This window comes from Zootoca vivipara, chromosome 5, assembly GCF_965207765.1.
Source record: "Zootoca vivipara chromosome 5, rZooViv2.hap1.1, whole genome shotgun sequence".
In the NCBI taxonomy this organism is placed as follows: domain Eukaryota; kingdom Metazoa; phylum Chordata; class Lepidosauria; order Squamata; family Lacertidae; genus Zootoca; species Zootoca vivipara.
In genome coordinates this window covers 33,173,579-33,191,109 of record NC_142588.1, presented here as the reverse complement: position 1 = coordinate 33,191,109, position 17,531 = coordinate 33,173,579, and the positions used below count along the sequence as shown (strand labels likewise).

Genomic DNA, 17,531 nt, shown 5'->3' with positions numbered 1-17,531 from the left:
TAGATGCAACAAAGCACTGCAATATGTGGTCATTTGGAAACTCAACATGCAGTGAGGCAAATTGTAGGCCAGGTCCAGGTGATATTTTCACAGCTTCATAAGCTATGGGTTTAGAGCTCCTCCCTTCTGGCATTGGAAGAAAAAGACTTATTGTGCATTTAACAGCTGTATTTCTACAATGAGGACCAGCAGACATAGCTGACTTTCCATGGCAAGCATGAGGTTCTCACGGGGGGGTGGTATCAGCAATAACTATACTATCACTAGTTTTGTGTTACACCATGCCTCCCCTCATAACAGTCATTTTGTGCTATGCTATGCCTCCTGACAGCCATTTTGTGACTGGTACCCAAAACTCAAAACCAGAATGTATAGAAAAGTTGGCGACTCCTATTGCAAAGGCAGATATTAAAGAAATCTAAGTGCACTTACCTGAGTAGCATCTTGAACCACTTTAGCAGATTCACTCAATTTATTCTCCTGTTTTATTAGCTCTGTAATAGAGTGGTTAAAAGTTAACACTGAATACATGTCGTAGAAAGAAATGATCAAATTCGCTTGGAGATGCGTTAGATGTTCTAACCACATTCTGTATTTGATACTGCAAAGTTTGATACTTTAAAGTAGTAGTAGACACTATATATTAAGTAAAAGGCTACTGGGCTTTTGGACTTATTTCCCTTTAAGAACAGAGCCCTTCCCTGTCTCAATGCCACATCCCAAATTGCTTTTCCTTGTAGTTTGCTGTGAAAACGAAAGACTGCTAGCCAAGAAACACAAGGCCAAAGTCCTGTTGGGTGCATGGAACTGGCTGTTTGTTTCTTTAGATCCTAGTCAATACTTTTATAAAGTTTCTCCATCATACTTACCTTCTTTCCTGGCCAAGAGCTCCTCCCGGGTGTGAGATAACGCAGCTGTGACCTCTGCCAACTTCTTTTCAAGACGCTCAATAGTTGTTTGGGGCGCTTCTAAGGCACTAAGCATCCCATACGCTATTTGGGCCTGCTGCTTAATATCAGTGACATTTTCTTGCAGTGACTCGACCACGCAGGAAATATCAGCTGGATTTCCCGATTCTCTAGCTTCCGCTCCCTTATTGAAAGAAACACACAAAAATAAAGGGGAACAATGAAAATTTGCTCATACAGGCTTATCATACAGGCTTTTCTTCTCCATTCTGGGTTGCCCAACCACTGCTACCGTGTCTTTTATCTTGGCAGATCAAGATGAGCAGATGACAACAAAGGTTGCAAGGTTTTTTAGCTGGGGCAATCGGAATAAGGTCCACTATTTGACTGTTGATTCAGGACCCTAAAGTGTGTTTTATACAATTGACTTTTTATTGCTGTTCCTTGTATATCACATTGTTCTTTTGTTGCTATGGCCAATGGCTGGCGCAAATAAAGATTAATTCATTCATTGCTCATACAGGAGCTTCACTGGCCACCAGGAGGCAATATCACACCAGAGGACCACTGGAAAAGTCCTCTGGAGGGAGATGGGGAGAGAGCCAAGAATGGAGGGTCCTTCACAAAGTCTGGTAGACCAGCCAACGCTGCTTATATACCCCAGCTAATTTGGCATGATGAGGGCTGACCCTCAAGTTAAAGCAGCATTGAATTGTATATGGCATCTTCAAGAGTCAGTCCACCATTTAGCTCAATACAAGTAACTTGCATCTTACACGAGGGCTTCGTTCAGGGGATGGCAGGTATATGTAACAACACATACAGTATACTCAAACCACCCCCTTGGAACTGCCCTCACGTGAGCAATCTCACCTTCCAGAGATGGTGCGCTACACAGGTTTTACCATCCCAAGCAGTGCAGAGTTCCTAAGCTCTCTCCATTGCTTGCTAGGTTATGGGAGGCTCACATGAGATCTTGCAAGGCTGATCCAAGTTCTCCAAAGCACGGGGTAAGCAGGTCTGAAAGCTCAAAAGCTCTTTTCCTGCCAATTTAAGTTCTCTGCTGGATCTCTGCGATTTCAACCAGCTGGCCTTCAGCCACATAAAGTTGAGTTCATGCAAGTAAAACTCAGGCAAGTCGCTCTCTAAGATTTCAGTCAGGGTTCTCTTCCAGCACTTACATGGAGATGCTGAGGAGCAGAAGTTCTACAATTGAGATGTGGTCCTTCTGTATGGCTGCACTTTCTTGTTCTTCCTCAATGCATTCAAAATCAGGGGACCCAGTGGTTAGACTTAGCTAACCTATCTGTTAAAAGGTTAATATTTCAGGTAGAAAAGGGGCTTTACCTTTGGAAAGAACCCTGAAGTCTCAAACTGCAAGCATCTCAAGTGTCTTTCAGGTAGCAGAACTATACAGTCTGACCTTGTTGGCACAGCAAGACCGCTACAACCACATAGGTTTGGGTGCCATTTTTACATTAGGACCCCAGTGAGCTCGAGAGCTAAACTTTAGAAATACATCTCTTTAAGAGGTTCAAGGTGGAATAAGGTTACTGGCATTCCCCGTCTTATTAGGCTGTACCTTTTGAGTCTCTTCTGCTTCTTCTCTGCTATTTGGTAGTGGGATGCATTCCTTCACCAAGTCCTTGTAAATCTGCATGCGCTCCTCGCAGTTGTCCTCCATGATTTCTTGCGTACGGCCAACAAATGTCCTAAGTTTAACCAGTGACGGAAAGGAAATACATGTCAAATGGTTCTCCCAAAGAGAAACCTCCTCTACTCCAGAAGGAGGATGACAGCAGCAGCAAAAGGCAAAATGTCAGGAAGAGCAATGATGGTAAGCCCCTGGGCTCCTGGGAAGCACCAACTGCTGGTGCAGGTCTTAAGACAAAAGAATGGTAGAGGACATAAAGAAAATGCCTGTACTTGAAAATGGGAGCTGCTTTAAAATATCTGTAGCCAAAACACATCTGGGAATGGAAAGCAGGGAAAGAAATGTGGCTTATGGCGAATCCTACACTCTGAATAAGAGCAACAAGAAGAAGATACCTCAGTGCAGCTATTACCTTTTGTGTGCCCTCAGGGAATGGAAGGGCCAACTCTGCTCCCCAAGAGGGCCTTGAGATTTATGAGCTCTGTATTCCACCACAGTGTAGCAAGATGCACAAGGGGGTGTTTTCAATCAGGCAACTTTAAAGCTGAACTTTAAAGCATGCACATAAAGATGCCACACACATCAAGTGTGCCTTGTTCCCTTGGGTATCAGTGCACAGTTCATAGCCAGCTGGCTGCTGGATTGGGCTATAAGTGGATGCATGCCAATCCTGAACATAAAAGCAATGCTGGCAAGCCCTCTGGAAATACAAGACCGGCAAACTTACTTGAAATGGTCGTCCTTTTCTACAAAATACTGGGCGCATTCCTGCGTGACCTCTTCACGGATCTTCAGCTCCATGAGCAGCTTGTCTTTCTTTTCGGCAATCAGCTTGTTTTTCAGATCTTCTATTATAGCAAGCAGCCTCTAAACAGGAGCACCGGGAGTAGAGTCAGCACGTGGAAGGCATGTTTAGGGATCCGTTGCCGTGGCGCATCAAGTCATTTTGTTTATGGGGAGCCCCAAAGCCTGTTGCTTCTTACGTTGTGAGTCACAAGAAAGGCGGACGCAAAAATGCATTCTAGTGAATCCCTAGGGAGACTTGGAAAACCTAAAATGGTTTATAGAATGGCAGGAAGTCCTGGGATCAAATGACCAAGTTTGAGAGGCCACCGAATCCCAAGCCTTAACCTGTGGCAATGGTGGAGAACCACCCCATTTGGCTCACGAGGCTATATCAGCCAAGCCATTGCACCCTGCCCTACACCCAATCTCAAATAGAACTTTAAGCGTGGGACAGGCCTGGCTCAGTCTAAAGGGCACCTGCAGGTCCCACCTATCATGCCTGAACAGCCCTTTGCACAGGGCTTCATAATAGCCATCCTGCAAAGCAGGACCTGACGGTCAGCTGACTACCGAAACTTTGCAAGCTGTACCTTCACCCACACAGCTGGATTTCAAACCAAGCAGACAAAAAAGGTATTATCGTGACCTCAGATCATTTGACAGGTGGGCAGCCCTATCCAGCAGACATTTTTCTGTGCATCTTTTTTGTTTTCAAACTGACTGCTACGTTCATTTACACACCTTAGAGAAGCAGAGTGTGAACGCCCCAAATTAACTCAGTGGCTCTTATTTTCAAGCATTCCTCCTTTTTGCTGCAACAGATCCACATAGCTATTCCTGTCACAAGGGCATACCTGGTACTTTTCTTTTCCAATGACGACGTCGCTGTCTTCATCGCCCACTTGGTTTGGCATTTCTTCAGGCTCAGCCTCTCTGTCAAGTCTGGTTTCTGCCACAGAGTTTACCTCATACATCCCACAGCCATCATCTTCTAGCTCTTCCCCCTCCCCCTCCTCTTCATCTTCCCTCACATCCTCCAAAGTCCTTTCCCAGAGTATAGTTGCTCTTTTAACGGGTACATGCACATCTTCTTCAATGTTAATTTCAGATTCAGCTTTGACAGCCATCTGCTCAAATGACTCTTCTGGGGGAGAATCGTTGGAATCTAAGACCATGACCTATTTAGGAAGGAAGCAAAAAACATATGGAAGCCAGTTTGTGACGGTAATTTTAGCTTCCTGCCAAAACAAAAACAAAACCGTGCTTGTTTTAAGGATTTCCAGAATCCATGTTTTCTTCCAGCATAAACCCATGCCATATAGTTTCTTTGTTATGACGCAGAAGCAGAGGTGGTGGAGGGGGTCTTGCATCCCATTCAGGTAGCCAAACACCTCCTTGCAGGCCATCCAGCTAGCTCAACACACCGAATGAAATCCACTGAATGAACACCCTAAGTAACGGCTGTCTGGCCTCGTTCTGAAGACCCCCAACAAGAGAGAGCCCACTGCCCCTCTAGATCATTAATGTCAAGGTGCTAGGTCTCATTTTACAATATGATGGGAGCACTGCATTTTATAACCCGGCGACCCTCTCCATCCAGGCAGGAAAGAGACAGGATCACAGTTCCAATAACACACTCTAGATGAAAGGTACTGGAGGATACTGCAGAGCAGGGCTGGTGAAGCACTGAGGGCCAGATGCAGAGGCTAGGTGGGCTCCATTGCCCCCCCCCCCGCTATAGATTGGCAAATCAATAGCTCTGTTGTTTAGCATCATCCATTTATGTGGCACCTTACAGGTACAGTGGTACCTCGGGTTACAAACGCTTCGGGTTACGTATTTTCGGGTTACAAACTATTGTAACCCGGAAGTATGTAACCTGAGCTCTCGGAGGCCTCGCCGCTGCCTGGAGTGAAGCCCAGACATCAGCGGGGCCTGCAAAGCCTCCGCGAGAGACAGCAGCAGGATGCTGCTGCTGCTTCCCACAAGAGCAGGGGGGTAGCCCAGTTTCCCCCCGCTCCTGCGAGTGTCAGCGGGATGCTACTGCCTGTCTCTCTCACCCCTTCTTTCTTTCTTTCTTTCCTTCCTTCCCTCTCTCTCACCCACCCCTTCCTTTCCTTCTCTCACCCCTCCCTCCCTCCCTTTTCTCTCTCTTCCCTCCCTCCTTCCCTCAGTCAATGATTTATGGTCTCATTAAGCCAGTAGAATTCATGTTAAATTGCTGTTTTAGGGGGTGTTTTTCACCGTCTGGAACGGATTAATCCACTTTCCATTACTTTCAATGGGAAAGTTCACTTCAGGTTAAGTACGCTTCAGGTTAAGTACGGACTTCCGGAACCAATTAAGTACTTCACCTGAGGTACCACTGTACATAGGTGAGCTTTTGCCTATCAACTAAACGCTTGGGGAGTCAACACAATCACCAAACATGGATACCATTTGTAAACTTTGCAGAAAGCACACAGGTTGTAGAAGTGCAGAAGGATTTGTTTTATATGAATATCACAGGAGTTATTTGCAGTAATTGAGATTATAAGGAAGGTGAGTTGACACTTCAGAATAGGTGTTACAGTGATTTGGAAGGGGGAAGAAGTTTGGTTGTTTACATTTAAAGTTTCCTTGGTTGGTAATATTTGTGTAAGGCCTTCAAATTTTAGAGAAGATGTGTACTTGATTTAAGATACCACTTAATGATCTGCTTACAGAACAGGAAACACAAGTTAATTTGTATAAGCAGCTGCTGCCAAGGATGCTTCTTCGTGTATCAGTTCTTGAAAACTGGAGATTCGTTTTTCACCCCACCCCCGGATGTTACTGTCACTCTTGTAGATCAGTCCCATAATTAACCACATTTCCCCCTTTCCATTCTCTTTCAGGTATTGGCAAGAATGCAAATGTGTGGCATTTAAATTCCTACACACACACACACACACACACACACACTTTTCTCAGGGATCATAATGTAAAGTATAAGATGATCCAAAAGCAGTTAAGAATTTCAGCTGGGATAGGTAACAATCTTGTTTGAATGGGCCATTCATATTCCAATACTAGGACTACAATCCTGTACTTCCTTGCTTGCAAGTAAGTCCTACCAAGCTCTGACTTCTGAAACATTCACCTACCCTTCAAAAGAGCTCTAAGGGCAGAAGCCAGCTAGCCGACCCATAGCCTTTTGCATGTCTCTAACTGCATGGTGACTCCAATAATTTATTTCCAGTTTCATACAAATGCGAACACTTACTTTCTGAGCAATTGCTGAAAACCTGAGCACATTGAGGGTTTCATCATACGCAGAGGCGCTCTGGCTGACGTTCACTATCATGCACACCTTCCCCTTACCAGTGAAGAAGCCTTGAAAGAAGTGAGTCAGCTTACTTTCCCGAAAGGGGATGTGCTGCTGCAGCCTAAAAACGAAACCAACAAGACAGCTGCAGTTCACTTTTTCAAAGAGTGTTTTCAAGCAGATTTTCTAGGCTATGGGGCCAAGCTTCATTTTAAACAGGCATAGACTGAAAGGCTTTAGGTCCATTCAGGCATGTTCCTTCTTCACCACATGCTTCCCAGTTTGTTTGTTTTTAATAAGTTTCAGCACAGATCCGAAAGACAAATCCGAAAGACAATGGTGCCTGGGTTTACTTCTTCCCTCTTCCCTCCTTGTTGCTTTTTCCTTTTGTGCCATTGCTTTTAGGCCTGCGGGCAGGGAATGCCTTGTTTTAATTTGCAGTCCACAAGCCGCTCTGCGAACCCTTTGGCTTAAAGACAAGTCAATGTCCGAAAGACAAGTCAATGAGGATGGGTTGTGGGAAGCAGCCTGAAGGAAGCCCCAAACTGGAAGCCATAGGAGAAAGTCAGTAGTTGGGACCAAATAACAAGTTAAGACCAAAGGGTAGGCCAGGAAGAAACAAAAAGCAACAATCTGTGAGTACGCCAGAGCTCAGGCAGAGTATGTTGCTCAAGGAAGGCTCAGCCAGAACAGAAAGCTATTGAATACTCCTTCCAGAACAGAAGAGTGGGTTCTTTGCGGAGAAGGCTTCTACCTGCAGTGATTAACCACAAGGGGACAGCCACGCACAGATTCAGCATCTCACTGTGTACCTCTCACGCTTATGAACATCGGCTGTCCTTTCAAAACATTGCAGGTGTTCACTGGGAAACAAGTAGTGGACATGCAGCAAGCTTGGATTGGGCATCCAGTTTTAAAGTAAGTGTTGTACAATCAGGGAGACTTTTTGGCTTGCTTCTTTGATTAAGCAAACTTAGGTAACACAGCCCTTTTGGCAGGGGAAAGCTTTTTTAAATATATTACAATCGCATTATGGCCCTGTCACTTGCATGTTTTAGTTCAGTTTTGAAAAATACCGTAATAATAATTTTTTTAAAATCTATTATTTTAGCTTGGAAACTGCACTGCCAATTGAGAACTGGTCAAGTATTATGCTTCACCTGACTAGCAAAAAGATATGCTTGCCCTAAAAATGGAAAGATCTCTTACTACTCATATTTAAGGACTGGTTAAAGGCTTAAAGGTAACCTTGGAAAGATAAGGCAATTTCTGGCTCTTTAAAGCACTCTGCCTCCTTTTACGCCATTTCCCGCTTGTTAGGATTCACATCCTGTACGGTTCATGTCAGGTGGGGGGGGAGGGTTAAGGAACAGGATGTTAAGCAGTCTAGGTCTCTCTCAAACACCTAAGTTACAAGAAAGGTAGCAGAGATGCCCATGAGGAATATGCATACTTCTCTCATTCACCAGGTGTTTTCCTAGAGGGCTGCTAGAAGCCCCCCACCCCGCAACATAAAGTGAAACGCTTTCCCAGAACCTACTTTGATTGCTGGCTCATCTTCAGGGCACTGATGCATTTGCCTAGAATGAGCAAGGAAGTGTTAATATTCCCACTCTCTTTCAACCTCTCTCCTTCGTTGTGGGTTCGTGTACAACGCTCTGAGCCAGCGAGGTCGCAGAGGAATAATCTGGAAAGAAAGAAAAGGAGTGGGAAATTTAGGTTGCCCGGTCTTACAATTTTAATCAGTAAGAACACAGGAAATACAAAACTTACTCATTGACTTGCATCACACGAGTTGCTTCAGGATCAATTCTTAGCATTTTCACAGTGAATATACTGTGGCTGAAAGATCAAAAACACACAGACGTTGCTGCCAGCAATGCTATCTTTAAACATCAGTGAACACATTGCAGCCTTCTGCCATTTTGAAAATCTTAATAGCTCCTAACCTCAAGGCACTTCATCCGTTCTAGTATATAGTGGCGCATTTTAAGATATATTTATATCATTTGGAAGATACGCAACCATGCATATTAACTTCTTTTAACATCCCAGATAAGGATTTTAGAATATTGCAGGCCTCTTCACTGCCCTATTCACCAATTGAGTACAGTAAGTCTGCAACTTACACACATTTAACTTGTACACATTAAGCTTTATGCACTTGGCCATTTGGGGTTTTTTTTAGGGGGTGAATGTCTGGGGGGAAAGACTTTGGTAATCCCACCCACTGTGGCACCCAGTGTGTGTTGACCATATGCAATTTTGGCTTTACGTGTTATCGCCTGGAACGCAAGCCCTGTGTTGTGTGCTTACTGTAACTTAACATTAAAAATCACACTGGATCTCCAAGGAATCACCTACCCATTACTATTTTTTAAATCACAGAAAACTTCACATAATTAAAAGCCCCAAAGTTCAGCACAAGATACAAGCATGTGAGTGATTATTTCAAGAAACTCAGCTGAGCAGGAACGGTGCAGGGATCCTTAGGTACTGGGCATTACTTTAACAAGTCTGTGTTGCTTAAACTTGCAAGTAAAAGCTGAAAGTGAAGCATTATGCTACTAAACATTGAACATCCTGATTTTACTATCGGCCTCTTACCTTCTACTGGAATTGGCATTCAGTTTTGTGGAGGCAAAACTCTGGTGTTTCAGGCCTAGTTGCATGAGCTTAAAAGCTTCTTTGAAATTTGAAACCTGAATCCATTGTAGATCTTCAGGAAATAGAAATGGTTCATTATTCACCACTGAACAAGCATTAAAGCAAGAAATTAAAGGAAATGAGAATACGAGTTAGGAACATTACACTGAATTAAAAGCTAGTTTGCACACAGCCTGGGCACTGAATAAGCAGGACACTTTAAGGCTACTGAAACTGGTTACCAAAGATTTAAGATATTTGTTACCTTTAACATATGAACAGCCTTTTACATCCTGTGACAGACGCAACACCTTCCTTCTTCTATCATTGGATATTGGGAGCAGCAGGTCGTAAATGCACTCATTATAAATTTCACAGAACGAAACCCAGATAGAGAATTTCGCGCCTCTCCCTTCATCCACATTAGATTGTTCAGCTTCTTTCGCTAGTTCATCAAACTCTGTCGGAGCAATGGAGTGGCATTAACATTCTGCTGAAGTGAGTCCATCTCGCCGTGATTTAAAACAGGCTGCTTCAATAGCACAGAACATTGTTCAGACAGCATTGCGGTTTGCAGTACAAGATCCAAGGTTGGAAAATCACAGCTTTTCAAAGTATCGGAGGAAGTCTCATTTCAGCATTACTTGCTATGGCAATAGTTCACACTGAATTTATGGAGCCTAATTTTGGCTTTTGGATACGTAACTTACCATCAGAATTATCAGCAATTCCGCCGCGATTCCCATTAAGGACACTTGGATAATCAACCTGAAAATTAAGACAGGGACAAAGTATGGGTTATCATAGATGTTCTACTGATACTATCATCTATCGTATTTTCTATGGCAGGACTGGAAAATTATGGATTGCTAATGGATCATTGCAATGAAACTGCCATTTCTATGGCAACCATAGCAAGTCTTACCAGGCATACCTATGCGAGTCTGCTGCTGGAACAGCAGCATTGTATGGCATTTTAAGGGCTGAAGGAATGAGCATTCATGGGCCAGAACCTACTTTGTGTAGGTCACAAAGTAATCTGGATATGGTAGCAATTCAGAAGTCAGTGGAAGAACATTTCAATTGCCATGGAAATACCACAATTCAACAACTCCTCCAGGAAAGCTCAAATATGAGGATGCTGAGTTTATGCTCTGCATAGCAATGGATACACCTACAGCTATTTCTTGCAAATTTTTGCCTTTGGATCACCAAGTTTTCTTCCTCCTCTCACGCACCTGATGAAGCGGATTCCAACTCATGCCACAATTTCCATAACAAGATGGTATTTGTGCCAGAGCATACTTAGCACTTGAGAAAGCACGATGGCTCAGTGGGACAGCATCTGCTTTGCAAATGCAGGTTCAGTTGCCAGCAGGGCTGGGGATTTCCTCTGCCTGGGCCTCTGGAGAGCTGCTGCCAGTCAGTGTAGACAATACTGAGCTAGATAGACCAATGGTATAAGGCAGCTTCCTTTGTTGCTGTTTTTTGATAACAGTTGCATGCTGGTCATGCAATATTTCAAAAAAACAGTTTGATCAATGGCATAGGAAGAAAGCATGGACAGTACAGGGATGGCCCTCTGTGATGAAGCAATGTTACATTGACACACCTCTTTTACAAGACGGAGAAGTGAGCATTTGACAGACATTTCTTCTCTCGTTTCTTCTTTAGACAGCCTTCTGTGTTCTCGGCAACGATGGGGTTTGAGATCCATCTCTGAATACAGTTTGCCTTGGATGCGCTTAAACAACATTTCCAGTGCCCTTGGGAGAATGCCACCATCTTCATTAGTACCTGTCATGAAGACGATTTGTCAGAACTTTGAACACTCTTAGAGCAGCAGAATCAGGAAAAGGGGGCAAGGAGGCAACATGAACTGTATACATGTGGAATTAGAGCTACCCTTGGAGTAAGCACAAGGTGATTGGATCAGTACAGTGGTACCTCGGTTTAAGTACACAATTGGTTCCGGAAATCTGTACTTCACCTGAAGCGTCCTTAACCTGAAGCGAACTTCCCCATTGAAAGTAATGGAAAGTGGATTAATCCGTTCCAGACGGTCCGCGGAGTAACCGTTCATAAACTGAAGCGAACTTTCCCATTGAAAGTAATGGAAAGTGGATTAATCCGTTCCAGACAGGTCCGCGGACTGAAACTGAAAGTACTCAAACCGAAGCGGACTTAAACCGAGGTATGACTGTATTCCAATAAAAATATATTCAACCCCCATTTTGGAAAGCAACACTTAAACCACATTGGATACGCTTTACCCCTACTCACCGAAGTCAAGTATTTCATTTCAAATACTTTTGGCTATTGGAAAAGTTTGAAATATTTATAGAGTATAAAATTATCACAGTATGCGTTTTCAGCTTTCTTTACTAAAACAGAAATGCTAAAACAGACCAAGTGAATTGAATGTACTAATCTCTCACCCACCCCTAGAAAACCCATTTAGGCGATCAACTAGAAATCCATTTGTGCTGTTCATACTCAGATCTATTCCATTCACTCATATTTCAGGGGGCAGGCAGTTGAAGCCGAGTGATAGTACCCAAGGCTAACAAATGAGCTCATTACCAAGGTACTATGATCCTACATTAGGTCTCAGCTTAAATCCCATCACTTCAATTCATCTGACCTGTCAATTGAAGCTGAGCAACCAGCCTCAGTGAAGGGGAAGAAGGATTAAAACTCAGTAGCAAAGCACATGTTCAGTTCCTGCCATCACCAATCAGAAGACAAGGAGCAAGAGATGGGAACAACCCTTTAAAGTACCTAGAGGGCCCATCAGATGTCAAAGAAATAAACAACTATCTGACTTTTCGAAGACATCTGAAGGCAGCCCTGTTTACGGAAGTTTTTAATGTTTGATCGTATTTTTAATATTTTGTTGGAAGCAGCCCAGAGTAGCTGGGGAAACCCAGCCAGATGGGTGGGGGTATAAATATTATATTATTATTATTATTATTATTATTATTATTATTATTATTATACAGGTTACAAAACCAATTTCCTATGTTCCTATTCAAAATGCATTTTTAAAAACATCATATTATACACATATTCCAAATAAAAATAAGTAGTTCAGAGAGTTGAAATAACTGTAGCACAGTTTGATGACACAGAGCATGCACAAGTAACATGGAACTCAAGTTAACATTTTGTCCAGAGAAATATGGATGTTCAGTAGTACCTTTGTATGTATATGTTTTCCCAGCATTTGTAACACCATAGGTAAATACAAGACGACTGTGTCCCTTCAGGAAGTCTTGCACTGGCTGCTTCACAGTCCCTTCGAAGAGTTCTTCTTGGGTTGTTTCGGGGCCAAACACCTAAAAAATTAACAAGATATTTTATGGCTTTTCATACTGAAATTCCAGACAATTTCTTTCAAGACTACTGTATATTTTCTTAAGCTTTTCAAATCAGTGAGAAGTATTCAAGCATTATTATGTGCAGTTTCCATACCAAGGGTTATGAGTCGCCAATAGCCCTTTACACTTTATTTACCTGTGAAAAAGTAAATTTCTGCACCAATTGCTGCAAGTTTTTTTCACTAAGCCGGAATACCTTGGAAGATTTTGGAGCTTTTAATATAACGCTTGATGCGTCAAGAACAGAAATACAATTCTGTAAGAAAGGGAAGATATAGATATTTTCAGTTCAGCAGATGGCATTCTTAAACAAATTTTGCTTTTAGAATTTATTTTTAAATCACACCTGAAAATCGCCTTCCTTTTCTGACTGCATCAATGGTCTAATGCGCAGGCAAACATGAATGCGTTCTCTAGATTCCAAGCTCTCACTCTACAGAGGGAAAGAGTAAAACCACAGTGCTGTCCAACAATATTGCCATATACTCAAGGCTCTTGGTTTTATGAGACTTTAATCTCAATAGGCTATACTCAGCTAAGTTATTCCACATGGGGAACAACTTCCCACACAGAAGCTGGACTGCAAACTGTTTAATTCCATGAGCAACTGAGTATTCCAAGACATCACATCCACCTCAGCCATTTCTACGTGGATCACTTTCACAAGTACAGTACAATAGACATTGTCATTATTACTTGGAGTCGTCCAGTTCCCTTACCTGGCTTATATCAGAGACTGATGATAAATCACTATAGAGATTCTTCCTAATGTCATCAACATCCACAGGGATAATTCTTGGGGACAATTCAACAGCAGAAATAAAGGATGGTCTGAGCATTGATGGCTTATCCAAATGTGACTCCATCCTATTAAAAAGGGCAAAGGGGGGGGGAGTTGCTTGAATGGAACATCCAATAACATGAAATTTGGACCTCTACGCAAATTTCTTCATCGTGTGAACTCATATGTCAGATTGTTAATATTAATCCGATTTCTTTCCTGCCCTTCCACACAAAGGAGTTCAGGCAGCAAAAATAAAGTAAAAACATATTTAAAACATGCTATAGTTCCTGTGAAGTATAGTTGCCTTGTCCTGTTTTTCTGAGCTTTCCTTGCAGAAAAGGAGAGGAGAATGAAAAAAATGGACATCTACGGTTTAACGCAGTCTTCATCAACCTGGTGCCCATCAGATGTTTCGAGTACAACTACTAGAAGTTCTGGCTATTCCCAAGGTTGTCAGGACTTGTAATCCAGACATCTGGTGGACAGTGGACACCATATTGAGCAGGGCAATTTAGTGCCATGGTTCCCTGAGTGTCTTTAGAACACGGGTGTCAAACACAAGGCCCGGGGGCCTAATCCGGCCCGCCAGACCTCGTCATGTGGCCCGTGTAGCCACCGCTGCCAGTAGCCACTGACAGTAGTTCTGGAGCCTGCGATTGGCCGAGGGTCAAAACCGGGGGCGGGGCTGCAGGCGGAGGCCGGGGCGCTGGAGCCGCGCTGACGGCCTTGGCCAGGGAATTTCAATTTCGAATGAGGCTGAGGGAGGCGGTGGCACAGCGGCCAGACGGGGAAGTGAGATGCAGGAGGAGGAGGAGGAAGCCCACCGAGGAGGTAGGAAAGCCCTACAGGCGCCACCGGCAAAGTTGGTGCCGGGATGGAGCAGCGCTGGATTTTTTTTTGGCGGGCTTTGCTGTTGTCTCCAAGAGCGAGTGAGGCGGCACTGGGGAGCCGCCGCCCGCCGCTTCCCTTCCTCTCCTCGGCTGCATCCGGGAGGTGGGCGAGTGAGCGGGCGAAAGGGACACGGAGTGAGCCTGAGGGGGAAGTAGGCGAAGCGCAACAGCCGCTCTCTTGATGGAGCCGGGTTTCTCTTCCCTCTTCCCCCGTTTTCTCCTCATAGACACTCGGGAGGGTGCCTGGCTTTTGCTCTGCCCCCCACCCCTGAGCCGCCCTTTGGCTTCTCAGTTCCGGCGGAGCTACTCCCCGGGGGGCGGCCGGGAGGGAGGCGACGACCGCACGGGTTCCTGCTCTTCCCGCTCTGCCGCCGCCTCCTCTCAGCCCCTCGTGATGTAGGGCTCCAGATGGAGTCGCCTCGCGGTTTGAGTAGGTGGGAGGGGAATTTTTTTGGGGGGGGGAGGTTTTCAAGCCTCCTCTGCCTGCAGTCCCGGTAGGGAGAGGCGGCGGCGAAGACGACAACAGCGCGGGTGGGGGGAAGAGCAGCTCTGAGGCGAAGATGCACGTCCGCTGGGGCTGCTGCCACCTTCCTCCTCGGAAAATCTGCTGCCCTCCCTCAGCGTGAGGGGAAGGGACTCTGGCGCTGAGGAGGGAGGATGCAAAAGCAAAGCAGGGAGTTGGCACTGCACTGCATGTTCCTGCCCCTCTCCAAAGCATGGGGTGGGTTGCAGCGTGTGGCATCCTGCCTAGCGGGGTTTGGGTGTGCGCAGGGCGGGAGAGGGAAGCCCTCTTTCCATCTGCAGGTTTTTAATCCCAGCAGTGGCTTTCTCCTTCCTGCCGAAGGTTTAGTTGAGCCCCCACCCCCGGAAGCCGTCGATCCCCACCTTTTGTTCAAATTTCCCTCGTTTACATCCCCTCCCACACACGCGCCACGACGCAGGAATGTGATCCGCGTGGGGGCGGGAATGAGCTTACATTATTACAAAAAACAGTAATAATTGAATGCAGTGACAATAATTTATGATAATAAAGAGTGGATACATAGTCCTACAGACACAACCGGCCCTTTGAGGGTGACCAAACTGCTGATGCGGCCCCCAATGAATTTGAGTTTGACACCCCTGCTTTAGAACCTGCAATTCATTGGAAGTTTTGCAAGGGTGTGCAGTAGCATTAATTGCACTTAGTTGTTGTTGTTGTTTTACACAAAAAGTAACCCAAAGTAACTTGCAAAAGAGTGCAAAGATAAAAAGTAGTATGAAACCAAAACAAATTAAAAACTGAAAAACACACCCGTAATATAAAACGCAGGTTTAACAAATCTCAACCTCTGAAAAGAGGCAACAAGTATTTAAATCACTACAAATGAAGGAACAAAAGCCTCGATAAAAAGAAACATGATCAAGTTTCAGGTAAGTTGGCCCAGCAATGATGCTGATACAGTGTATTGCACAAATGTGCAGCTATAGCAAAACAGAGCACATCCTATGCCATACCTCCGATTCACATGTGTTTAAAGTGACCTACAGACCTAGAGTGAAAATGCAGATTTAGCATGTTAACAGGGGCTTATGTGGGTCAGATGCACAGCCAATATCACCTGAATAGACTGTACTTTTATTATATCAGACATGATCATTCTATTCCTCAAAATTCCTCAAGTGGCTTTAGATATGTAAGGAGTGCTTTAAAAAACAACAACAACCCGGCACTGTGGGTTTGTTTTCCTCCCCAATTTTCCTGTGAATTTGCTTCAGGGGGGAAAATCTGTTTTTCTCCCCCATGACTTCAAAGTTTCATCTCTAGTAAAGTCTAGCATGCTTCCCCCACCCCCCACCCTTTTCTTTTGCACTACCAAGATTCGGATTCAAAGCGCAGGTGTGTTGTTTCAAAAACATAAGATATAATGCAACGACGCCTGCAACTACAGGCTTGCTACCAGCTCAGCTTTGGGCTTGATAATAAAGTACGCCGTTCCCATAGCTGCCAAGTTTTCCCTTTTCTCACGAGGAAGCCTATTCAACATAAGGGAATTTCCCTTTAAAAAAAAGGGATAACTTGGCAGCTATGCGTTCTGCTCGGACTCCGGACCCGAATGCAAATCGAAAGGGGCAAAGGAAGGGCCACCATTTTATCTACTGTACTTACTTTTAAAACGACATACAATCGGGTGCGAGAACCAGCTGAGTCTCCCCCCACGAAACAGAAGAAATCAATCCTATCCCAGGGACGGGGGCCCAGCAACGGCAACCTGCCACTGCCACCGACAGGCCTTCTCGCCCCCGTGAAGCGCACAACCGCCCCTAAAAGCGGCAACGCCGTCGCCGCCACAGCTGAAGAAGCTCGCCTGCGCTCTTTTTCAAACCTAGCCGCCGAGGCTCATGGGAGCCAATTTCCCTCGTCGACGAGCACGCTGGGAAATGTAGTAGCGGAGGCCTGGCAACGTCCGTTGGGGCACGGCGAAAGACTACGAATCCCAAGAGGCTCCGCGTCCATCCGGGAACTACGGAAGGATTGTTGACGGTAGAGCTTCGCCTGCGTGTCTCTCGGAAGGCAGGAGACGCAGATTGCGGTGGGGGGTGAACACGCACGTGGGAACAGCTGGCTTAGCTCGGGGCAGCAGGCAGGACTTCGTTTGGACCCAGGGCTTGGGGCCCGGCCTCATTCTTGGGCTCCGTGCGCTCTCAGATCTGAGATAAATAAAGGGAAGACGTGAAATGCCTCTGCGCAGCTGTGTGCCTCTGCCAAGCTGGTTACCCTCCTGGTGTTTCCTGGACCACGAAACCGCTGCTCTGGGGTTGATGGTGCCACTTGTAGTCCCAAATACGTGGAGGCCTCCTGCTGCATGTCTGAACGGCAGAGGGCCTCTTCGGTGGTGGCGCCCGCCCTGTAGAACGCCCTCCTGTCAGACGTCAAGCAAATAAACAACTATCAGACTTCTGAAGGCAGCCCTGTTTAGGGAAGTTTTTAATGTTTGCTATTTTATCGTGTTTTTAATATTCTGTTGGGAGCTGCCCAGAGTGGCTGGGAAAACCCAGCCATATGGGCGGGATATGAATAATAAATTATTATTATTATTATTATTATTATTATTATTATGTTATTATCATTTTGTTGCTCGGAGGGTCATTATTTGTCAAGATGCGTGACGCCAGTCAAGTTTTTCGTTCTGAACAGTTAGTTGAGCCGAGAGAGG

General features: G+C 44.9%; 1 protein-coding gene across 2 annotated transcripts in view; it reads right to left on the bottom strand.

Annotated features, from left to right (window-relative positions):
• The window catches only part of KIF20B (kinesin family member 20B), a 38,837-nt gene extending 21,613 nt beyond the window's left edge, over positions 1 to 17,224 (bottom strand). For both annotated transcript variants that reach the window (XM_088670325.1, XM_035138399.3), the window contains exons 1-17: positions 16,484 to 17,224; positions 13,380 to 13,527; positions 13,007 to 13,093; positions 12,797 to 12,916; positions 12,480 to 12,618; positions 10,893 to 11,077; positions 9,991 to 10,048; positions 9,546 to 9,740; positions 9,242 to 9,353; positions 8,408 to 8,476; positions 8,175 to 8,321; positions 6,593 to 6,755; positions 4,203 to 4,526; positions 3,290 to 3,429; positions 2,491 to 2,620; positions 870 to 1,092; positions 433 to 494 (exon numbers count right to left, since the gene is read on the bottom strand). In XM_088670325.1, the coding sequence (XP_088526451.1) occupies positions 433 to 494; positions 870 to 1,092; positions 2,491 to 2,620; positions 3,290 to 3,429; positions 4,203 to 4,526; positions 6,593 to 6,755; positions 8,175 to 8,321; positions 8,408 to 8,476; positions 9,242 to 9,353; positions 9,546 to 9,740; positions 9,991 to 10,048; positions 10,893 to 11,077; positions 12,480 to 12,618; positions 12,797 to 12,916; positions 13,007 to 13,093; positions 13,380 to 13,526 (2,301 nt within the window). In that variant the 5' untranslated portion in view covers position 13,527; positions 16,484 to 17,224. The remainder of the gene's footprint in view (positions 1 to 432; positions 495 to 869; positions 1,093 to 2,490; positions 2,621 to 3,289; positions 3,430 to 4,202; positions 4,527 to 6,592; positions 6,756 to 8,174; positions 8,322 to 8,407; positions 8,477 to 9,241; positions 9,354 to 9,545; positions 9,741 to 9,990; positions 10,049 to 10,892; positions 11,078 to 12,479; positions 12,619 to 12,796; positions 12,917 to 13,006; positions 13,094 to 13,379; positions 13,528 to 16,483) is intronic.
• Between the last annotated feature and the right edge of the window lie 307 nt (positions 17,225 to 17,531).